General features: G+C 33.5%; 2 protein-coding genes and 1 long non-coding RNA gene across 12 annotated transcripts; 1 reads left to right on the plus strand and 2 right to left on the minus strand.

Annotated features, from left to right (window-relative positions):
* LOC148238401 (uncharacterized) lies at window positions 1–4428 on the minus strand. 7 transcript variants are annotated; one of them, XR_015812089.1, is made up of 5 exons: window positions 4289–4428; window positions 1385–1432; window positions 1201–1292; window positions 944–983; window positions 1–868 (listed from the first exon to the last, which is right to left on the minus strand). It is a non-coding gene; the product is annotated as an uncharacterized LOC148238401 (long non-coding RNA). The 7 variants fall into 7 exon arrangements; XR_015812094.1 differs by having other exon boundaries at window positions 1397–1432; window positions 4289–4304; XR_015812088.1 differs by lacking the exon at window positions 4289–4428 and adding an exon at window positions 2379–2487.
* Window positions 4309–17231, plus strand: stv (BAG domain-containing protein starvin). 3 transcript variants are annotated; one of them, XM_088202611.1, is made up of 4 exons: window positions 4309–4453; window positions 7114–7209; window positions 14692–14803; window positions 14904–17231. In XM_088202611.1, exon 4 carries the CDS (start codon window positions 15218–15220, stop codon window positions 16118–16120), a length of 903 nt encoding a protein of 300 aa, XP_088058737.1. In that variant the 5' UTR covers window positions 4309–4453; window positions 7114–7209; window positions 14692–14803; window positions 14904–15217; the 3' UTR covers window positions 16121–17231. The 3 variants fall into 3 exon arrangements, with proteins under 3 accessions (XP_088058737.1, XP_088058731.1, XP_088058724.1); XM_088202605.1 differs by lacking the exon at window positions 7114–7209; XM_088202598.1 differs by lacking the exons at window positions 4309–4453; window positions 7114–7209 and adding an exon at window positions 14555–14615.
* Window positions 15501–24746, minus strand: dor (vacuolar protein sorting-associated protein 18 dor). 2 transcript variants are annotated; one of them, XM_088202374.1, is made up of 10 exons: window positions 24679–24746; window positions 24328–24609; window positions 23931–24265; window positions 23441–23752; window positions 19225–20459; window positions 18996–19165; window positions 17942–18093; window positions 17816–17881; window positions 17591–17756; window positions 15501–17532 (listed from the first exon to the last, which is right to left on the minus strand). In XM_088202374.1, the coding sequence occupies exons 2-10, from the start codon at window positions 24587–24589 to the stop codon at window positions 17297–17299; spliced, it is 2934 nt and encodes a 977-aa protein (XP_088058500.1). In that variant the 5' UTR covers window positions 24590–24609; window positions 24679–24746; the 3' UTR covers window positions 15501–17296. The 2 variants fall into 2 exon arrangements, with proteins under 2 accessions (XP_088058500.1, XP_088058511.1); XM_088202385.1 differs by having other exon boundaries at window positions 20960–23752.
* Between the last annotated feature and the right edge of the window lie 174 nt (window positions 24747–24920).

Below are 24920 nucleotides of genomic sequence, written 5' to 3' on the forward strand. Positions count from 1 at the left end.
TCTGAATAATATGTTTTATTACTATTAAATATAATTAATACAAACATGTATGTCAAAATGCATAGATTTGCAGTTAATAAATCATAATTATTAATATGTCTTTAATTACCCTCATTTTGCTTTCTTACAATATTAGTTAACATTGCTATCTTTTCCTGTACTTTCCTTAACACTTCGCGTCTGATGCTTCGAACGTCCGGCTGATTCACCACATCTAGCATATCAAGTTCCAGCAGCAACCTTAATAACATCTCATCGTAATACAAATGGTCTTTTTCAGATATATTATTTTGTAAAGATTCAATTTCGGACCACAATGTATCACATTTGGCTGCTATTTTATTAATCTTTTCGATATAACGTATCGATTCTGGTGACTGTTTTTCTGTCGACAATCTAGAATGTAGTATTTTCCAGCAAGTTTCTATTTCAACCGACAGTATCGTTTTATCATCTCCCATATCACTATTGTCCGGTATGTCGCTAATTTTTTTTTTGAGTTCCATTATTGTATCTTCATAATAAATTTTATTCTCGAATAAGCTCGTATACGGTGATTTGACAATTTCAATATGAATCAGCTTCAATTCCTCTTCCAGTTCCTCAAACAGTTTGTAAGTACTCTGATCTGCCTCTCTCTTATCTTCATAAGTTTCAGTGAATGTTTCTTCGTGATTCTCGCTCTTATCCTCGAAATGTTCGACCATTGCTGTTATCTCATTGTGCACTGTATATGAAACAATCGGTTTTATGGATTGTTTTGGAGAATTGGCATCTTCTCCAATAAGGCCGACCTTATCGCTGGCATTATCTTTACTTGTGTTTTTTTTAGCTTCATTACTCTCAAAAGACAGTTTATTAGGTTTATCTGAAAATTAAAACATTATTATTTAACAATAATTCCCTATATATACTAAAAGGATAATTAAAATATGTTTCCTGCCTCTTTTTGAAACCTTTGTTTGAAGCTCATTTTGTGAGTTCTGTAAAAAATACACATAAATTTTAAATAAATAATTTTATAATGAAACTTATTCGATAGTTGCCAGTGATGAATCTGCCATTATCACTAATTCGAAAAAACAGTTTCTTAGATATCGTTATCATGGAAAGTCCATGACTGCCCAAATAAATCGTAATAAGACCCGGCTTTAAAATATAACATCTAAAATAAAAATATAAATGTATCAAGCAACTCACAGATTTGTTTTCCGGTACACAACACAGAAGGTCAAAAAAATATTTCCATAATGGCTTCTGTTCTTCCTGCATTATAAACTGATGTATGTTATCTATATAAACATTGGAAATACTCAAAAGAATAGCCAAATGAACATAAGTATAGGGTAATAATTAATTTGATCAAATATATAAGGGTCGTTACCGCTCTACGTACGAAATTAAGTCTTTGCTGTTTATTACTCTGCTTACACTGAAATAAATAATAGATTATCCATCAGATAACTTATCTTAATATTTTATATAAGAACTATATAACAAATTTACGATAAGATATGTTTAGTAATAGCCACACCTTATTTACACAAATTTATTAAAATAAAAACTACAATTTCAATATAGCCGACAAATTGCTTCAAAGATTAGATAAATGCCATATTATTATTTAAACCGAGAAGTATCATACGTAAGTATCAAAACAAATAAATGCTAAATATTAAATCAGACGTTGAGTTTAATCTTTTTACAACTAGTAACTATAAGAAATAAAAATATCAATACTGCATCCAACTGACGGTGAAGAAGATCTACAAAGCACAGAGCTGAGTTGTTAAATTTAAAACACGTACAGCACCTAGTTTAGAACATTTACGAGCTAAATTCTTGAATTTTAGTTGTAACACTAATATAATGCATAGGATTTTTAATACTAGTATTGACTATGGAAATACTACTTCATATTTATGACAGAAAAACTATGATATGAAAATTATAAGTAGATTCTAGATATGAATATAAACATGGTGTAAATAAATAAAAAAAATTAAATACTATATGCGTTTTAATATTCATTTGCAGCTTTCTCATTGAGTTAAAGTTTAATTTTCTAGTTGAAGATGTTAAAAAAGACTGACTCATGATTGCAGTTGCCAGATAAGGATGATTTTGTTAAAACGCAGTTTGACTAAATTATTGCTGTGTATAATAATTTGGAATTAATAAAATTAGCATTAATATTTTAGATCATATAGATGTTTTTATGCGACGTTTACTTCCTTATCTGTTATTGGCAATCATGAGTCACCTCCCTCGTCTTCAACAGGAAAATGGAGCTCTTTCTACTAACTTATACAGTATAAACAAATACCATGGAACTATTATGCATACCTTAAATGCCACTGCATAATCAAGAAATCTACCTATATAAAAACCCGCCAGTGATTTGTCAAAATATCGCTATTGTGTGGGCAGACCACATATCCAGGATGCAGGACAGCCAACCACATAAACGATTAAACTACACACAATGGAATTTTACCATAAGCTATGAAACTAAATTATATTAACAACCATTAAATTAAATAATCTTAAATTAAAGTAAGAAAATTCACACATCATAGTTAAAAGCACAGTGTCATCACTAATTATACAGTTGCAATAAACATATTTGCTAAAAAATCTTTATTAGGGGTTTCTTTTTATTGCTGGTAGAACTTTCTACATATAGAGATTAATAAACTGACTGATGTCACAGTTTATTTGCTCAGCCCTTAGTTTCACGTCTTATTCTATCTAAAAATCTTCAAATTTATGGAAACATTTGTGAGCATCGCCGTCAGGGGATTCGGAGACTCTTTCATTTTTAGTCGTTGAATTTCTGTACATTATGCTTAACACCTTTTTATCGGTAAAAACCTAATTGTTGAAATCTTTTGTGATCCTTGAGTAACCACAAATATTTTTTTTGTTTGTTAAATATTTTGTATATATATATATATAAAGTTTATTCAGTTAAATTGACTCATGCAGACCTTTACAAAATAATAGACGACCATAATCAATCTGCTCTTCTAAATGGTAATAAAAGATTTCACATATCCTTAACAGTAATGGTTATTAATTGCTTAGCTAAGTGTTTATAACGTCAGTTACAATTCATACAATTTTGCAACAAAATAGACTAAGTTTTGCATACAAGTATGTTTTAATTTACGGGTTATAGATATTGAGTCTAATATTGTGGGGGCTGATTTATATATGTATTTATTTTATTATGGCCAAAACTTGGCAGTACTCTGGTAACACTGGCATAACAGCGCGGCACATTCTGTTAGTGAGCTTTGACGGATAAACAGCAGCGGTGCTGCCTTGTTCGCCATCTATTCATTACTATATTAATAGCATGTGAACTAAACTATACTTCAATAAAATAGTACTGGAGCTGCTCAATCTGTGTCTAATTGTCATCTATCACCACCTATCCGCTAAAATATAATATAGGGGCACAAAAATTGTTGAGGTGCTTAGGTCATATTTTTACCTAAGGGGGTAAGTTAGGTTGATGGTCGTGTGGGATAAAGAATAAAACCGTGTCGTCAGCGTTGCAATGAAAACATTCGATTATTCAGCGTTCATATTAAGATTATTTTATAACAATATTACGACTTACAACAAATGAGAATCGAATGAAGCATATTAAAACCGAATTTAGATAAATAGGGGAGCGCAACAAACAAATATCCCTTCTTAGACGTCAAAAACACTTAGAGTACCGGCCGGACAACCCTTCAGTGGTCGAGCAGCTCTAAATGTGAGCTCAAGAAGGTGGTTATAGTTCTCGGTCGCGTCCACTGTTATTGTCAGTAAAGTCTAGGACTGAAGCACTAACCAACTCTTCTCTGGCAAAGGCCGTTGACATTTTCTCGTGCACAAATGGGGTTTTGGTTCAATTCGTATAGGACAATGCACACCTTTTGAGGTAATTTGAGTCAGTTATTTTATCTTATTTTCATGTTTTTACTTATATATGTATGTATGTGTGTGTGTGTATACGTATATATAATATTTGTATGTATTTTTAAATTTTAAAATATTTCATACTTTTGGTCGTAGTAATGCATTAAGCAAACCTGTTAGGTCATGATGATTTTCATTTTAATAAATAAATTATTATATTATTAAAGAATACTTAAAATTCCAACCAAGATATTTAAATTATTAGAAGCAATGTGTACTGGTTACACACTAAGAAGAAGGAAAGATTAATCATTTTTATATTATGATTTTCGATGGTCGCTAAAGACGTCGCTATGGCTGCGCGATGACTCACACTGGCAACACAGCGTAGCCGTCGTTCCGGGAGGTTTGCGTCGGTGATCGGGAGTGTCACTCGCGGCAGTTGCGTCTTGCGCTCTTGCACTCGTTCCGGGGCGCTTCACCCGTCGCCCCTTCTAGAGCAGCCGGCATGTCGTGGCTGCGAGGACGCTCCGCTAGAGTGAGTGCCCGCGCCCTTCCAGAATCGTCCGCCGCTTTCTAAATATACACCCGACGCCGATAACCTCCTCGGCGCCGATGCATTCTCACCGCCCGCACGCGGCTTCTGTCATCGCTGCGACGTAAATATTGCACGTCTCCCTCGTCATCGTCGTCCGTTAGTAGTGGGAATTAATACTTTTATCAACAAATGTCACCTTCTCTTATTTTATACGCACCATAGTAACAGCTGTTTACTTCTCATTACTTTTTTGCCACAAAGAGGCGATCAAAATATCCTAATTCACATAATTAAATCGAACTACTATTAAAACATTGTATCATTACATTATTCCTGTAAATTAACTATTGAATTATAAAAGGCGTTAACCCAAAACGCTACCGACGTTTGTAATAATTCTCAGACAATCAATATTTAGCATATAATTTTTATTATTGTAAAACCACAATAAATATTCGATAAAACAGTGAATTTGTTGATATTATCACTTCTGCATTCATAAAAATCCAAATCTTATATTAGCAAAATGAAGTGAAATATATATTTATTTTACTATTATATGTATATCGATATATAAATATAGGTATAGCAAATCACTTATATAAAAGTTCTTGCAACCCCTTTTATATTTCCTGTGAGATTAATATCTATAGTTACGTCATTCAGAAGTAAACACCATATGCTTTTTCTATGAGTTCTCGTCTATTGGTTGCTTAAACAGTGATTTTTTAAAGCTCAAAAATAGTTTCTGAATGAACCTCCTCATTTTCGAAAAAACTTCACAATTTTTAGTTTCCTTTGAATTTTATAACAATGATCTTGAAGTGATTACGGTGTGTAGAGGCAGATAGATCATCTTGTATATTCTTCCGTACAGTGTCTTACTCCTTGAAACGATAGATTAAGATCCTAATACATTGAGAAGTTTTCTGATATTTACTGAATAATACGATAGACCAGCGGTATTAAAGACTGGAATCGAATCACATATGAATCCTAATGTTTTTAAATCGTGTTGATTATTGTATAATTTTAATTCTATTCGATAATCACAGATTATGTTTTCCTAGATAAAATCCAGGCAAGTTGTATATAGTGATTTCTATTATTTGTGAGTTATAGTAATAATTTATAATTAATAAAATAGATTTAACTGTTATAAGAATATACAATAATTAATACTGGATATTGTGCTTCGTACATTTTAGAATATTTTTTAATTTTTAAATGGTAAAAAAATTAAATACTAAAATATTTTATGGCTCTAGCATAATTATATAGCCCATCTAGTTTGAAAAGCATGAATCTAGATTGCAATGATGTAATTTTCCAAAAAAACTCTATATTACTTGCTTATTTCAAATATTTTTTTCTTAAAGAATCCCAGAATGTTTACTTAATTTTATTATGTTATATTGTAATGAAATACTCGATTACATTGCATTTTTTTTGACAGATTTTAACTGCTTCATTAGTAATTAATTAATTTTATACTTTTATATTGCTATTTAGATATGCATAGCTGTTTTCATTGCATTCAAGTTGACGATTTTTTAATAATTCAAATAGCTATGTTTCACAGTTGATAAAAACAATATATGCTAGCAAAAAATATCTACTTGTTTAGACTCTGCATAACTGCAAAAAAATACTTTTCCAATTTAAAAATACATAATTATAATGTAGAACCAAAGACTTGAGTAAATAAACGAGTTGAAAAATACTATCCATTGAGACTTAAAGTTATATAACTTAACATGAAAAATTTTTATATCAAAAATCTTGTTCAATGCATTTGAAGGTATTAAAAATTGAATTAAAATGAAGTGTTGCCAAAAAAATGAAAGCAGTTCTTTATCTGCACTAAATGTTTGCCCTGATTTCGCAATGTTGCATACTATATAGACATGTCACAGATAAATTTCTAACAAGTCTATTTTTGCCTTTCAGTGAGTGCTATTTTGACTTTTACTATATGTACTTTGTTATTAGACAGAGTGAGATACATACGGGCTCTTACTTTTCCTACTATAAATTTATCTAAATATAGTGTTACTTATGTTGTGATTGATTTATTTGAAACACTATCTGAAATGTTCTCTTTTACCCTTAACGCAGCTAGATGTATGAGGCTCTCTTCTTATAGCTATATTGTTAGGTCATTTCTCTAATTGCTAGTCCTTAAAGTATAGAGATAAAATATCATCATATTTTATTATTCATTTCATTCTACTCTACTATTTAAAAAAATACATGATCAAATTACTTATGATAAAAATAATAAATTTACTTTATATATTTATGCAATGGGTATTTTTTCATTTTAATTATAGTTTATGTGGTTAGTATTGTTTAGTTGGTTTTTAAAACAATGTATTTTTTCTATACAACGGAAATAAATTCCCACTACTATATTTTTTTATCTACGAACTATCATACATCATTTAAGTTAAGTAAACACTTCATCATCGTACGAGACTAATTTGCATGATTATTTTATCTGATAACACATTTGTGTCGATTTTTCATAACCATTAACAAGAATGTCAAATTCAATAACCGTCTGCACTATTATGCTAAAACTATAATTTTTAACAAACAAACTGCTGATTTTTGCTCATTGGAATACTTCAAGAATGCGGTGTCTTTCGTTTTCGCAGGAAAACTCTCAAAGTTGTAACTAGAGAGGGGATCGATTTTGATAAGTTTTGGAGAGTGCGTTTTAACGTTATCCCGCTAACAGCCCGACCTGCGAGGTTAGTGCGTTTGAATACCAAAATTTACGTAAGGTTTGTTTCGTTTTCAGTAGTTTAAAGTGCACGACGTCTTTGCTAACAATTGAAACGCTTCGGCTGACGAACATTTTAGCGTTGATCGTTTTTATTTTAACACGTATTTTAGAATGTGCCGTGTTTGTGTTCTTTTCACACGCACACATGTTTATCTTGTAATGTTTACAAATTTGAACGCTTATTAAAGACGTCTGTTGGGATTTCCACCAGTCCCAAGGTCGCTGTCTGGACTTATATTTAGAAACGCGCTGTAATGGCTTTTTCAGATGGAAATGTATTCGACGTTTGGAAAAATGCTTCAGCTGTAGTTACTGTAGCTTGCAATTCCATGTGGCTTGACTCGTTTATTTCACTCCTCCGGTGAATCATGCGTACAGTTGGGTTTTTACCGTTCAAACGTCAAAGTAAAGAAGACAAGTCCGGACTTACGCTGTTGTGTCAGTGTGTAGGGTTGTCGCTTTCAGCTAAATCGTGACCTATATATTACAAGAATGCTGCTATTTTTAATCTATACAATCCGATAAAATTATTAATAGAAGAAGTATTGTTTTTATTATTGTACAGTTGTCACAGATTGATGTTCAGTAGTGATTCCATTTCCACATAAATTTAGTGTATTTTTGTACTATTGGACGAATTTATATAAATATATTCGCGGAAAAGTCAGTTAATATATATTATAATATAAATATTTTGTAAATTGAATAAATCAATTATATGTAAGGTGAACAAATGTCCTTTTAGGAGGATTGTCCTCTGAAATGCCCATTTTTTTAGCTTCCGTAACAGTTTGTTCTCAAACAAAAAATTCCTAGATGTCATTTTTATTTTTAGTGTCCTTTGATATTTTCAAAATCTGGTCACCTTAATTATATGTCACAATATATCGAGCAAAGCTTCCAAAACACATATGTTCTGGTAGATAAATATAATTTCACAAAAATGTTGTTTATGTTCATATGTAAAATGAAACAATATAACTAAGAACAAAGTGTGGTCATAGGCTTATAAGTGAAGCACTTGAGTATTGACAGTGACCCAGAATGAAAAAATCTAATAAGGAAATGTGCTTAATCACTCGTACAATCATTGCTTTATGAGGGCACAAATATATGCTATAATAATCCATAAATAAACCTTATCGCACATTGCAGTAAATAATTGGTGAAGAAAAAATACATACAAACTAAAATCAACATTTTATTATATCAGTAATTGACTTTTCTTCAACCTGCATTGGTAGTTTTTTTTTGTAATATAGTTTGTGTAGTTATATATTTATTTAAAATAGATAAAAAAAAGTACTCGAAGTGGCTGCTTTTCTTGGACTTCAAAGAATCTATTAGACATAAATTCTAAGTCGGAAGTGAAGTGGGTTCTGAATAGAAGCGAAGCTCTGTTTTATATACCACCGAGAAAACGGGAGGAGACCAACGTCCCTCAGATTATTTAGAGAGGAAACTCATATTTAATCTTCGTTTTTATCTAACGCCTATTTTATTAGACCAGCAGTAATCCAACATGTGCACATTGTTTCGTTATTTGCGTCGACGCTATGAGGTGTGATAAAATGTAGCAGTAACTTTATTCTTTAGCAAAAAATATTTATTTCCCCATAAGTTTCATTGCACTTATAGTCCCCATAAGTTTTATTATACTATGCAGTGGTCAACTTTTTTGTGAAAAGGGCTGGATTGATTTTTTTTAACCTGAGGGGCCAGATGAAAAATAAATTCTTATTCCGATTAGAATCCAATTAGAGTTCATTGCAAATTAATCATACATACTTGTCACAAAAAATAACGAATTGGCCACTGCTCATTAAATACGCGACACTCGGCATCTAGTATCATTTTCTTTGACATCATTATATTAGGGCACCATAATTTAATGAATTTGCATATTCCGTTTTATAAAAATTGTGGGAGTTACTTTTACATACCTCAAATAGGAAAATCACTATTACTATTCCCTTAAAGCTATCACAACAATCAAGCGATGTGTACACTGCAAACTTTGAAATGCAACTAAATATTTTCGATTCGGCCTCTGTTTTGCCTGTACTACCATTTTTTATTTTGCCTGCACTACGTTCTTAGAATATCAATAAATGAAAATGTCTGGGGAATTTTCGAACAAACAAACGTCTGATCGCCTTCAACTATATGAATTATTTATACGCAGAAATCGGAATTTTTGGAGGACCTGAAGAAAATCTTTGGCGAGCCGTATGTTGATGACCACTTATACTAGGCAATACTTATAATTTATCGTGCAACCCAGTGGTAAGAATTCGTGGTAGACTATGTCGTAAAATAGAAGAAAACAGTTAGAACCTTGACATTCGTTCGAACTGTTTCTTATCTTGGCGTTTTTCTTTTGATTTCATAACTATACATGTTGGATTAGCTGTTGCTCGCTTTATTCCCAAAAAGTTAGTGATAATTGCTTTACATGAACCGTAGCAAATACCATTTTTTTTATAGTGATATTATTGAGATCAATGTTCTTAATTTTTCACATTTTCTGCTAGGCCACTTATCTCTTTTGTTATCTTGACATCTTCACAACTCTCTTGGAAACAGAGTACTCTGTTTGCCACAGTGGTAAGAATTCGTAGTGGACTACACCGTTATAGTCTAAGGAAAACCTTGACATTTTATGGAACTTGACGTGCTTTTTGGGTCTCAGTTTCAATGTCATAACTATATTGTGGCGCGTTGGATCAATTATGGGTCGTCAGCGACTTCAATCACCTCAAAAAAAGTAAAGCAATTCCTTTATTCCGTCACTTTCAAAATGAAGAAATCGCTGTGCCAATGCATCGTCAATACTTAAATGTAAAATAGTACAAAGAAACATTTATTTTATAGTAAGATTTACATTCTCAAATTGAATTGAGAACCGCTGGTCTAATGCAATATACCTTGTGTGGGCCGCTGTTCATAACGAGTTTGATTGACATGCCTGATCTGAGAAGCGTTTAAATTATGTCCATTTTCGCTGGTTATGGCCGAGATTTGTGGCGATCCACGAATTCGGTCATAAGTTATAACCATCGTAACCTAATGCGTATAAAACAAGGTTCCCAAATTAGAGAAAAATTGAGATCGCGCGATTGTTGTTCGCCGTCGACTTTCCATATAAGGACGATCTAAAATCGTCGCCGAGAAAGCCGCGGAAGCCGGAAGCAGCTCGCGCTGGCAATACCGTCGACCCTGATTGCAACTTTTAAAAAACGCTCGCGCCGCGACGGCAGCCCTGGTCTCGGCGACTCCGATTGCATAAAGCGCCAGTGGCGGACCGGCGCCGACCGCGATAAAAGGTCGGGCGCGAACTTGCTTCTCTCCGGTGCGTTTTTTCGCGGATGACACGTTCGAAAATAGACCCCGCCGAAAATAGGCCTCCGCTTCCGGCCCCCCGTTCGGTCTCGTTTATGGCCGACTGTCGCACCCCGCTCCCGCTGTGGACCGCCGCGCAGTGTTTTTTATATTATTATTATTCGTTTAATCCCGCACGGTGCATGGTCGCGATTCGGCGCGTTTTCGCCAAATCGGCGCGCGCGATTCTAGAACGATCGACCCATATATGAAATACACCTTCGCTCTCTGCGTCATAATCGCGAGCGTTTTCTATTAGGTAAAAATCTGAGTCGCGTTCGAACGTGACTCATCTTTCTCGCGACTAGCGGCCCTTATGAGAAATTCGAGGAAAAATACAATACCTTGACGGTAGATGCGCCAATTGGCAGCCGGTGCTAACGCCAGGGCTGCCACGCGAAAAATTGAAATGACGTCACTTCGCAATATTAAACCATTTCGTGTGATTTATCGTCGTTAACATAAACATCACTCAAAAATAATATTAGAACAATTTAGAAAAAAGTTTTCAAAAGACTTAACGATATTCATCTACTAAGAGATGTTTTTTTCGAGCATCATAATCATTTACCCGAAGATTTCAGAGGATTTTTTTCTGAAACGATCTTAGCAATTTGTTTAATTCAATTTTTTTTATTCTTTGAGAACTTTATTTCAACCAAAGAATTTACTCCATAATTGTTTCCCTGAAATATTTCGACCGTGTAGGTCAGTGAGAAATGTAGTATTTAAAAATAATCAATATATTAGGAAATACGTCATAGTCAGATATATTTACATTCATGAATGTGTATAAAAAAATCAACAATAAAAATGACTTCCGTTTTTTGCATATACCGTAACTAAAGGGTTAATGCGCGGATGTCATTCATAGAATTCAATAACCTTATTCCTGTGTTGCCATGAAAACAACATATCGCGTATCACTATTTCGACCCAACTTTGTATTTAAAAATAAATATTTAATGAATGAAGACCTTCAAAATATTAACAACGGACTTGTCGAGTACATGTTACGTCGGTGCGAGATAATGTTAATCGGATAATATTAAATCTTATATAATAGATCAGGGTTTACCTAACTAAATTCTAAACATCAACAAAACAATATAATATAAATACGTTTGTCAATATTTCTATAATACTAAGGACTGCGCTATTTGCACTAAAGAAAAGTAAGCTTTTTTTTGATATACAAAAAACTTTTATAAAGTACTGTTGATCCACTATTTTTTCGCTTTATTTACTTCGTTTAGAGGTAGAAAATGTTTGCCCCCAAGTGACTTTATTTTTACTTCTTCATATATAGGTGTTAATTAAGGCGAATATGAATGACGTGATATTTTTTTATGTAAAACGTTTATTTACAATATGATAAATTATTTCACAAACATGGTGGTTTATAACCATTTTCATGTTTACAATTGACTTATTTGCTATAATATAATGAAAAATAAAATAAAAAAGAATTTAAATACATTTGTATGAATAACTGGAAGCATTGAAATGTATTCTGCCTCTAAAGCGATATGTACTATAGTACTTTAAGATTAATATAAACATACGTAGTACTGCATATAGTTTTTATGGCTTCATTTTGTATGACTATAAAAACGGAAGTATTATACGATTACCCACACCGAGCAAGTATATGTTAAAATTTATCTTATTATTGGTTTGTATAATAAACTTTTATTTTTTATAATAAATATCGCTCTAAGGACCGCGATGCCGGCAAGCCCTTTATGTTCAAAGTTAAAAAATGTATATTAAATTTATTCGTATTTTAAACCATTTTTTTCAATAACTTTTCAAAATAGTTATACTTTAATTCGTTTAAATTACTCTTGTGTTAAATTAATTTTTCCCAATTTTGAAATTAATTAAATTGCCAATAATCCATTTCAATGGGGAAAATTAAAATGAATTAATGGCAATTGAAATGATAAATATATACAGTAGACCCCCCCCCCCCAATAACACGGTAAATAGTGGATGTGCTATTTGGGTGCGTGTAGTTAGGGGACTAGAAAATACTCATTCAAGTTTTTGCAATACTTACGTACGAATCAGGCGCGTGTGGTGAGATATCCTCCCTTTGGCTCGCGCACATCTGCACAAAATAATAGTCATCCAAATAGCGCGTTCCCAATTTACCGTGTTGTTGGGGAGCTTACTGTACTATTTAAATTAACGATAAACTTTATTTTTAAGAAACGGATCGGTTTCATATCTAGACAATAGAGATGAACAGATGAAGTTCATGCGGCACCCAAATTTCTAATCTATTTTTTTCCAACCTTTTCAATGATCTTTTACTATTAGACCATGGTCTGAACCCACGTTTTTACTTTCTATCGTATCTAGAGGATTACGATTAGTCATTATTTTACAATTATAATTACAATCGATATGTAAATTAGGTTTTCCTATATTTTCTTAATCTCACGGATGAAATTCGAGCAAGGTCGTGCATATATAGTATAATTTTTTTATAATGAGCTAATTCATATAAATTCAGCTCATAGAGAGAAAATATTACAGTTAATATTTTTTTATAATAATATCTTAAATAATTTTTGTTGTTGTAAATTTCACTTATTATTTCAACTATTTTATATAGAACACTAATATGAAAACATTTTCGTAAATTTTACTTATAAATTCAAATTGAAATCAATAGTTAGTCGACAAACGTTTACTATGTAGATTTCGCAAGCATATTCTCAAAAAGACATCATGAAAAAATATTGCGTTTGATATATGCTCTGAATGCTATTCCCATTTTTTCAAGCCAACGTGAACGCGGGTTTTCGCATTTAATTATTACTCTAATAAGAGCTTCGTTCAAGACCAATACAATTTCGGCAGCTTTGTTCATCAAACTCGTCGGATCACCTTTGCTACTTTTCGATCCTTCAAAATACGTTGATCTGTGATTCTCAGATTTTATTCGGCATTTTTTATGCGCTTCGTGATATAGGAAAAGATGCTTTAAATTTCATTTAATGTTATTTTAATATCATTTTCTTTAGTAAAAAGCTTGACAAGTAGAGTTCTGGCACATTTTTTATTAAAAAAAACCCTGGTGTTACCTAAAATGTCTGCTATATATATTTTTGTAAATTTAAACAATATTCAGCCCTGATCGAGTAACTAATATGTTTTTCAAAGAAGCTTTATTATTACCAGCCAATTGTCCTGAATTTGTATTCTATTGTCATTGTTAATGGATTCTATGTAATCTTAATTATTACAGTACGCCTCGATTATAATATTTTATTGAAATCTATGGTAGCCCTGTGGTTCCGATGTGTCGCGCCCATGCTTTGGAGCTATGATTGATGTGCTTCTTAAGTGTATCGTCAAATTCTCAATATAAATTACGCGATGTTCCTGAAATAATTTTTATACGTTAAAAAAATACGAGCTATACATTTATGCGAGAGGTTTTAGCGTTATAAATTATTATCACTCGAGTGAGTGCTGTTATCGTTTCAAAGAATACGACCGCGATCGTTGAAATTATTCACACGTACTGGACACTCGCGCTTTTGTAATGTTCATTCTCGGCATTGAAAACCCACGCTTATTATCTATTTTGACGTCTACAATTTGCACATTATAGATAGAGATGGCGGTTTTAAATTTAATCCCGGAGCGGCCGTCGTAAATTTCGCGACGCATTAGAACCGGCGCGTATGCCTAATGGTGGCGTTAAAAAAATAAATTCGATTGTGCGAGAAGAGATTCGCGGCTATAACTGGCCGATGTCCAAGCGCACCGCGGCCGATTTTCCCGACGTTGCATTTCGAGCGAACGTCTCGCGTCGAGAAAACTCCAGCGTTTTCTAGTCGAGTTCGAGTCGCGCGCGCACGGGGGACGCCCCCGCTCTCGTATATAAGACCTGAGCGGCACCGCGGCGCGTCATTCGCGATCATGGGCGCGGATGGGCCGCGTGTCATCGATGCGCCTCTTCGCTCTCGCAAAGTAACTTCCGCGTCCGCCGACCTACTTCTCGCTTCCTTCTTGCGCGCGTCGCTAATAGCCTATTTCTTCTTTCTAGGACAGATTTTTCGATAACGACGATTACTTCGATCGCGATCGCTTCAGCAGCTCCGCGTGGAAGGACTTTTTAAAGAATCGCACCGACTTACCTGACTTTGACACCACTGAAGGTGAGACGCGCGATTGCACAAATTTAATTTAATTAACCCTAGCAAAAGATCAGCAGCTAATATATTTAATGTTTATTAATATAAATAATTTTCTTTTTAGATCTGATCAACAGCATCAAGAGTGATTTTCCACATCGCAAATTCTCAACCAGGTTTCCTTCGGAGTCCGATTCCGATTCGGCTTCTCGCGCCGGCTCCTCTTCGACGTCTCGCCGGCCACGCGAGCGGCAGACATCCCGAGAGGAGGAGCGACCGCACGCGTCCGCCGATAGCGGCACGCAGACCGACTTGGACTCCGATCTTCCGACTGGGCATAAACAAGGCCTTCATCAGTACGATCTCAGAAACACGGTCGACCTCGGTCAAAAATCTAAAGATGAAGTGTTAAATGAGTGCGCCAAAAACAAGCGATCCATGTCTGCTCCGCCCGAAGGCCGTGCGCCTTCGCGCCCCGCCCCCGTCCAACAAGAACAACCCAAAGAGCCGACCCGGCAGCCCGTCGAACGCATTATACCTATTTTGGTAGAAGGGAGAGACGAGCCGTTGATAAACAACGACTCTGTCGACTCTTCGGCGAGTTTCAGTGCGCCCAAAAATACCCGTCCAGACGTCGACGAGCGCTTTTTCGTCAACGAAGATGCGCCATTCAGACCTCACTTCTCGGAAATATACGGCGGAGCGCCTAGAGGCATCAACAGGATGTTTCCTAACGACGTTCGCTCCGCCGCTAACAGCAAGCCAAAACAGTCCAGATTTTCTCATGAGCACGAGCAACATCCGTTCGAAGAACCGCAACAGCAGAGGAACTTCCATCAAGATAGAAGTCAATTCAATCAATCTCCTCATCCGAAAGAACCTGCGGGACCTCAACCCGTTCGCGTCGAACACGAACAACCGGCGCCCGAGACTCAACCGCCTCCGAGCAACGATCCCATTAAAAAGATTCAGCTGATACAGAACGACGTATTGGCATTGATGACTCAAGTGGAGAACTTCTCCGGAAAGATGAAAAAGGATAAAGAATATGTCTATTTAGATGAGATGTTGACTAGAAATCTGTTGAAGCTCGACGACATCGACACCGAGGGCAAAGAAAACATCAGACTGGCCCGGAAAGAAGCGATCAAATGCATCCAGCAATGCATCAACGTTTTGGAGGCCAAGGCGGAGAGCGCCAAAAACATGGCTTTGGAAAACTGTGGAGAAGTGAATGCGTCTCAAAACGACAATAACAAAATGGACGTAGAAGAGTCGCAAGGCGACGAAGCTAGAGTAAATTGTGATTCGAATGTTAGCAACGACGAGAAAACAGCCTGATAGTAAAGTATGAAGCGAGATTTTTGTATCGGTGAGATTATGCTACCGTTTCGGATGTAATCAAAAAGCAATATGGATCCTCTTTCCGCACTTAAATCATAATACCGTATTCGATGTGCCTAGTTAACTTTTAAAAATATTTTCGTGTCCGAGTATAATTACATTCCAACAGATGATCAGGAATTGTTTTTATGTATCCGACGTTTTCCAGTGACAAAATTTTATCTAAAGAATCCACGTAGCGAATGAGATGCGTTAATATAATTATTTTTCGTTCGCTATTGTAAATACTTCTTGAATGGCCATAATAGCGTTAGCGGAGTACGAATATATCGCTTATATGTAAAATATATTTAGTTTGCTTAGTTTGTATTGTCGTTGCGATAATTTATTGTATTGATATTCTTCCAAAGAGGAAACCTCGATCTGTACACGGAAGGCCTTGGACGTAAAATTTACGAAACCCGCGTCGAATCGAAATTTATAGAGGCTAATCGTTAAGCGAATCGAAGCTTTATTTTTACTAAATTATTGTATTTTTTTCGTATGATGTGTACGTCGATTAACGTATAGACGCGTCTATGCACTTAATAGTGAATTAATTAAAAAATGAATGGTGCTATTGTGATAAAACTGCAATTAAATTGCCATTTATATTGCAGCCAGGTGCTGTGTTACCATTTTTTGATTAGTACGTAAATAATAATAAAGTACGGACATTGTGTTTTAAATGAGTCACAATTATAATGGCACGGCTTCTATGAATATTCGAACTGAGACTCGCTTAGATTGTTTTACAGTTTTCTCATTATTATAACGATCTTTTCACTCGGTTAATATGTGTTAGAATAAGTAGTTTTGATTTTTTTTATTCTTGTTTTTTTCGGTATGTCATTGTGTGTGCGATACGTTAACGTTTTGGATGTCGCCAAACGTGCACACGTGAAATTGTTATTTATGTGAAATGTATAGTATGTATTGTGTTTAAATTATATATGATTAACTTTTGTTACTAATTTATGTAAACGACTTACAGACTTATTGTATAAAAAACTGTTAGATTCTCACTCAAACACTTGTAATTATGTCAATATATTTTATTGATTTTCAATAGTATTTTTAATTAAACATCCTCTTACAATTGGATCGGTAGTAATTTTATATTTATACATATAATTATTCCCACTCTTTCATGACCCTGTCCCAATCGCTGTCAGCTATGAAAGGTGTATCGATAGACTGAATCATATATTCTCCGCAATAAAGGCATTCTGATGCCAAAATATTATTTATTTCGTTTTTCAGCTGTTCTTTTGAGCTCAAATTTCTGGAGAACGGATCTTCCGTCGTTTCCGGATAGTGCGAGTTCAATTGCCGATAAAGGTTATCCAGCTTGTTTTTCTTAGCGGGGCCTTAAAAAAACAATTGTAAAAAATCGACAGTTTCTTACTCAAACACATATATATTTACCTAAAAGCATCTGAACCTCCGATGTCAAACAGTCCTTGTGAAACTTGTGTCCGCACGGAAATAGATAAAACGGTCTCATGAGCAAAGTAATCTCGCACAAGACGCACGTCTCGTTAACGCTTATCACCGTTGATCTGTTACGGAAGGTTTGTATATCGCCTCGTACCTGTAATTTAATTGATATTACATAATCGAATGAATGATTAAAAATAATTTATGCAGTACCTGTTCAGCGGAACGAGTCGCTTCTTCCATTTCTTCTCTTAAATATTGTATTTGCTGGTTGTACTCCTAGAATTTAATACAATATTTAGAAGTGAATATTTTAGATATTTCGTTAAATGATAATACCTGTAATGAATTACAAATTGGATCTCTGAAATGATCGATTGTGACAAAATCAGAGAAGAACGGTAATATATCCTCTATTTTTATCATATCGCACTGTCGCAAAAACGTCATCGCTTGCTGGATGTCTTGCTGGCGATTTATAACATGTTCAGCTGTAAAGATTACATTAAAACATAAAACTGATTGAAAATATTATTAATAATCCTGCAGTTGTTACGTTTGGTTGCACTTTGTGCCCATATATTCGAGCTTTACGCTCACAAATAGCAGTTTTGTCATTTTTTGAGTTAATTATTTATTGCTATAATATTAGTGATTCAGAAATAAGAATCAATATTTCGTATATTTAAGAAATGTATTTATTAATTTAAATTATAATACTAATAATAGTAAAAAGGGTTAAAAACCAGTTTATTAATTTATATTTAAAATATTAAGAATAATATTATACTCAACAAAGATCTAATGATATATATTTATTAGAAGAATACACAAAAAATGACAATTAATTTACATCTTTACTCTGTAATTTATAGATCTTTTCTCATAAATGTATCACAATATTTCCCTTAAAAGAGAAACTCTCCAAAAATACTTCATCACAAATATCATTACAATAACGTAATTTTTTCACCACAAAAAAAAACAATTTTCAGATATAGTTAGTTTTACAATATTTTACAAAATTCCTTGTAATAAAACAGAATTTTGAATATTTTTTGTTCTAAAATATAGTAATATCTCGACAAGTTCGTTACCCAGCCTGATCCGCCATATTGTTTCAAAATGGCGGCGAATCAAAGCAATAAAAATCCGTAACTTAATTTAAAAAAAATAACGAGGTTTAAAATATTTAGTACAATTTTTTTTAAATAGTTACATAGAAAATAATAATATATAATTATGTAAAAAAAACCTAAAGAAACATGTAAGAAGTTCAAAATTGTTCATAATAGTTTTGAAATATTTTTTTTACACATTTTTACATACAGAAATCCATCTTTGTGGCAGAAAAAAATGCAGTGTAATTACTGTATACAATAAATATACAAACCGATCTTGAGCCACAGTTTCTTCTTCAATTCCAAATCTTTGAGCATATCAGCAATTTTTTTTGCTTGTTCTACATCAGTCATCAGCGCCAACTCAACGGCTGATTCCCAAAGGCCTAATATCGTCGAAAGTAGAACACATGCATCTGTCATCTGATTTTCTCTGCACATCCTATTAAAAATATATATATACAATCCACATCTCAATTTTGTACATAATAAATACAATACCTCAGAGCATAATGAACGTCATAATTCACCGTTCTAGTGGTTTGCCCTTGAGACTCTAAATACTTCATCAACGCAACTTTATCGTGTTGAACGTACAAAGACAACAAGTAATTATGTATAGCTTGGTCGGTGCATCCGAGTGATTTAATACAAAATTCCAAATATCGTATCATTTCTTTTACGTGAACAGAGTCCGTTTCGCAGGACACCAGCGCCGAAAGCAACTTCGAAGGATTCAAGTTTTTGCCTTGCTCTATCAAAGCGTTGACAGTCGGTCTGGGAATCTCCTGCATCAAAATTGGCGCAAATTGATAGAATAGCTCTCGTTTGCCCTGCGTTTTGAGCACGTTCAATGCTTCCTCGTAACTCTTTTTATAAATGTTTTGTTTAACAACGTTTTCGAAATCTTTATTTATAACCGTCAGCTTGATTAAGTTGTCTTTGTCGCCGTGCGTAGCCATCAAATCGTATATGACAGATTTGTTTCGCTTAATACAGTCGGTGACGTTCGGCAGCAATAGAAACGATTCGAACTCTTTCTGTAACGAGCTGTACGCCGGAGAGCTTTTTCCGTCGCTATATCGCAATTCGCTGAGCTGAGATAGATACAGTTCGACCAGCCACACTACCAACATTGTCGTCTGAATTTTATCGTTCGTCTTCAACTTCTCTAGCCTCCGTTGAAGGTATATTTTTAAATCGTCTACTCTCTTCGCGTTCATGAACTTCAAACACACTCCTTCGAAACTAGACTGCGTGCTAGCGAACAATTCGGCGGCTTTCTTATACTCCCCGCTTTCGAAAAGCATCTCGGCTTCTTTCGCGTAGATTTTGTCCAGATGAGCCGGATTGTTTTCACAAAACTTTTTCGCCAGTTCAAATTGATTTTTAGCTACATATATTTGCCAAACATTACGTTGCTCTCTATAAACTTTATATCTAAAAACAGCATTATCTGTTATTGCCCACATTGTATTCTTAACTGGATCTTTGACTATGTTTTTCAACTTTCCAAGCGGCTCCGAATAATAATCTTCGTAAACGAGTTCATTATTTAATAAAGAAACAGCCTTGACATGATCTTCGTATACAAGAAGTGCATGGAATTCGGTAAGAATAAACGATAGTGGAGCTTTTTCAAACTTTTCGCCAGATTCCGATTCAAACAATGGATAAGATATTGTTTTACCTTGGTTTATGATTGAATTAGGATCATCAAAATTAGAAACATCAATCTAAAAATAACAAAAAATTAATACAAAATCAGAATAGCATAATGTCTAATCATGTCATCAATACTGTTACATATGCTATACATTTAATACAATAGATCTTAGTAAAATAAAATAAAGATACAGCCCTTTTACAGTTTTATTGGGGTTCCAACTAGGGATTGCAATACCTGTAGAATTTCAAAATTAACCTTCTGGACCAATGGTATTACAAAATAAAATACCAGTGCTACCAAAAATGTTTAGTTGAAAATAATATCTCGATGGCTTAGAACTACGAAAACGACGATGCCCATTGTAAGTAATTTTATCAAAGTAGGATAGTAAAGTAGAATAATATTATCAATTTTACTCCAAGAGGGGCAAAATATCGGCCCACCTTATCTCTATACGAAAAATTCCACTGGCGGATATTTCGGCGTAAATTTTTAAAATTCATTTTTAAACATGTTCAATATTTTGGTACGATATGCGCGACATGTCAAAATAAAAAAAATACTTACTTTATTTAAGGCAAGTCCAACAGTATCTAGCAGTTCTCAGTAATTATTTTATGTAACAGCTGGCCCCTTTTTTATTATAGGGATGGCTGGCGAAGTGAAAACAAATCAGGTATTGTATTCACGAAATTTTTCTACTATTTGTATATTTTTATCTCCATTCAGACATATTTTTACCCAAATAGTTCACTAAATATAAGTGTTAAATATTAGTAATATGTAAGTCTATATTTAAATTAAAAACGTATTTGAAAAATTTGCGCTGAATTTGTTTTTAAAAAATATCTTTTTCGTTGGAAGATAATGCAATGTTATAATTTTTTGTCACCAACTAATTATAGGTTGTACTAGACAATACAATTAAAATAAGTTATATTTAAAATTTGATGATGAGTGTTTTTTTACAGCAAACTTAATTGTTTTTAAGTAAATAACTACCGAGTAGTTATAAATAAATATATAAGATATAAATCTTACGAAAATAAATATAATTGAGATATTTTAAAATAAATATTAAATGTGCACTAATTAAAATAAAATAATAATAATAGATCAAACCTCAATCACATAAATATCACAATTACCAATTATATAAATCTGTTTATAAAAAAAATATGTCGCATTTTTAACAAACAGATTTACAATTTTCTACACACAGAAAAATATTAAATAATATATTTTATTGGAATAAATTGGCAGATAGTGCTCTGGTCCCTGAAATAAAAATTTAGGAGGCATCCAAAAGCAGTTGATCAAGGACAATGTCCTAGATTTATTTTTGCAGAAGAAGAAAAATTTGGCGCTTGTATTTTCAAAAATATTTTTTTTATAATTAATGAGTGTTTTAATTAAAATATTTAATATATCAAAACAATAATTGCAATAATAAACAAACAATAATACTTCGGTGGTTTAGCTAATCAATAAACATTGTGAATCATGCGAGCGGTATTCAGATTATTTTTTCGGTCAATTAATTAAAATAATGTCAATATCTATATATTTGCAATCCCTAGTTCCAACACTTGCCCTATAAAAATCTACAATAACTAAAGTTTGGTTAAACAAAACAAAAGTTATATAGGAATTTCGGAATATACAACAATTTTGCACAATAGCCACGCAGACTTTCGAAAGCAATTAATTACAAAGACATTGAACCTCTTTTCATAAGCTTCAAGACGCGCCTAAAAACAATATGTTGTTTTGTTGTACGTATCCTTTGTAATTATCATTTGGTAGGCCACAAATTGCCACTTTAGAGGCTATGCTTTCACTAAGGGATTTACTGGAGGCGTAGTTAAACAATAACATGATTGGTCCTAAATTGGTATCTCTCCTATTCGTCCAAGGACTTGACACTTTGTCACACTACTATTCAAAAACTTATGTTAAAAATGGTTGCAAGTTATAATTGGTATAGAAATCGCTAAACATTTATGTTGTGTGTTGCCAGCCATTTTGGGCCTAATTCTAAATAAGAGTATCACTTATGCCTCTACTGTTGTTGCAGAAGAAAACAATGATCGAGACATCTTTGTCTTTCATTTTTATATACAAGTGAAGATGAAAGAATTCAATTGCAGGAAAATATTAACAACAAGACAACCTATAATGGTTGTATGAAAATTAGTCACGAAAGACTCGTTAAAAAGGGCATAAGTCTAACAGGTTTGTATTTCTTGGATTTATTAGAATCAGATCTTTTGTCAGCGTAACAAATAAACAATTATGTATATCATAGTTCTAAAGCAATTTCATACAAAACCGTTGGACCCTATTTTAACAAAAATTGAGGGTCGGTGCAAAATATCTTCGCCAAGTCGGTACATCATTTTAGATATTGTGGACTTGGCACTGATTTTGAATCCACGATTATGCCGTAACACCACTAGTTTGATAAGATCTGTATTAGACAAAAACAAAGAGTCTGGTTTTGCCCCGAATCATCAACATTGGTCAAAGGATCGTTGCTCTTCTCACCATTCTTCAAAGCCAAAATACTACAGTACTAATTGATTCATAACAGAGATTTACATCAAGATTTATGAAGAACTTGACCACAGATCTCCTACCTACTCCCAACATGGAATAAGGAAAGTTCAGCCGAACTCATAACAAGCGGAGTATCGCCAAATTGATTGAAACAATCTCTAGAAGCTCAAAGCAGTAGCTTTCACATTGACCGTTCAGTCATATAGTTTTGAACACACCCTAGGCTACAAGAGCTCAACTCAATCTTTGATATGACTAAGAGACTACGGACACATTTTGATTCAAAAATAATTTATATAAATGCGTGCAGCATCCAGGAGTTATATGTTAAATTATTATACATATTTTGAAATGCTTTTTATATTGTGTATTACAATCTTTTTCTAAGACAACGATGTAATATTGTAAGTAAATTATTGTTGTAGTCTAACCTAATCATGTGTAACAGTATTTACAACATGATTATGCGAATTTGGATGGAAATCTTACCTCGCCATATAATATACCTTTTTCGGTCAACCAACCGAAAGTTCTTGGAAATAGAGATTTTTTATCACAGAAGAAATCAAAGACGGAGTAATTCAGATTTGAAGCAAAATCGATTCCGCCAGTTTCCTGCTTGTTTAAATAAGCATTAAAAATCGATTGTAGTAGAGGTTTATCATCATAATTTGCACAACCGACGAACAGATACAACTTCTTACAAGTCGTAACAAACACGTAGTACTTATTAGAGTGGGAAACCTTTCGGAATTCTATACCAGTGATTGGCACATCTGCTCCTTTGCCTACATCGAACACCTGAAATAAAATAAATAACATATAATAAAACAAAAAAGATTATTTTTTTAAATAGATCATTACCAATCCTTCCATATCTCTATTGCCATAAAGAGGAAAATAATTTGGCAGCTTGTAAAGGAAACATTCAATAGAGAAACGCACACTACATGCAACAATTGATTAAAAAATAATTTACCTGTCTCCAATATTGTTCAATTCCCGATTGGAATATTTTATCTCCGTCCGAATTGATTTCTGTCTCAAGTATCAGACCTTTGGAAGTTCCAAGTAGGATAGATCCGGTCGATGTTTCTGACGTATTGTCGAAATTCCATCCGACTTGAGTCACTTCGTAAGACTTTGACTTATTGATCGGTTTGATTTTAGTAGATTTTTTATGTAAATACAAAAGTTCCGGTGAGAATTCTTTGGATTTGGGGCTCAGCGAAACAAGTATATGAAATCCCAACGGATCCAGAAATATGTTACTTAATTTCGATCCGTTTTGCGTATATTTTGATATCGATATATCTGAAAAAGGCGTATTAATGACATAACAATGCACAATACTTTAATAAAATATATTTACACACCTTTGTAATCGTCTGGATTTTTTAAATCGATGCGAAATATTGTATTGTTAGTCATCGCGAGTACTAAATAGTCGCTGGCGACGCATATGTGAGTTATGGTGTCGGAAGGGTTGAAATTCATCTTTTGTTTACCGAACATTGGTATATCGTTCTCCAAATCCATGGTGACGAAACCGGAGCTAGTTAGCGGCGTCGTTTTAGAAATAGTCTGAGACTTGGGGTATTGCGAGGATTGCTCGAATTGATCTAACATGGAAGTCATTTTGTTGATAGGTAAATGCCCTGTTTGTAATTATGACAGTTAAAACAAATGTTTAAGCTTTTATGTCAAGAAAGTAAAATAAATATTACGTTTCCAATGAATTTGTGATTGATCAAGCTTTGAAACGCCCCTTACGCATCTTGACGTTTGACACTATGAGAAGGCAAATCTGTGTTGCCATTATAGAAAAAAAGAAAATTTTAAAAAATCAATAAATTAAATAATGTTTTAACGGGCATGATTTGGTAAAATTCTAAATTTTAATTTTTAAATTTTAGCTTTTAAAAAAACATTATTTGTAAAAAATGTCAGCGCCACGCCAGAAACGACA

The sequence above is a fragment of the Plectrocnemia conspersa genome, unplaced genomic scaffold, assembly GCF_051122295.1.
Source record: "Plectrocnemia conspersa isolate PC_06_02 unplaced genomic scaffold, ASM5112229v1 ptg000001l, whole genome shotgun sequence".
Taxonomy (NCBI): domain Eukaryota; kingdom Metazoa; phylum Arthropoda; class Insecta; order Trichoptera; family Polycentropodidae; genus Plectrocnemia; species Plectrocnemia conspersa.

Excerpts from the sequence above, each read along its gene's own strand:
- stv (XM_088202598.1), top strand. The coding sequence starts at position 14,565 with ATGGGCGCGGATGGGCCGCGTGTCATCGATGCGCCTCTTCGCTCTCGC. Across the intron at positions 14,616-14,691 it reads CGCCTCTTCGCTCTCGCAAA|GACAGATTTTTCGATAACGA; the intron begins GTAACTTCCGCG and ends TCTTCTTTCTAG. Across the intron at positions 14,804-14,903 it reads TGACTTTGACACCACTGAAG|ATCTGATCAACAGCATCAAG; the intron begins GTGAGACGCGCG and ends TTTTCTTTTTAG.
- dor (XM_088202374.1), bottom strand. The coding sequence starts at position 24,589 with ATGACTTCCATGTTAGATCAATTCGAGCAATCCTCGCAATACCCCAAG. Across the intron at positions 17,882-17,941 it reads CAATTTGTAATTCATTACAG|GAGTACAACCAGCAAATACA; the intron begins GTATTATCATTT and ends ATTAAATTCTAG. Across the intron at positions 17,533-17,590 it reads GGAGGTTCAGATGCTTTTAG|GCCCCGCTAAGAAAAACAAG; the intron begins GTAAATATATAT and ends TGTTTTTTTAAG.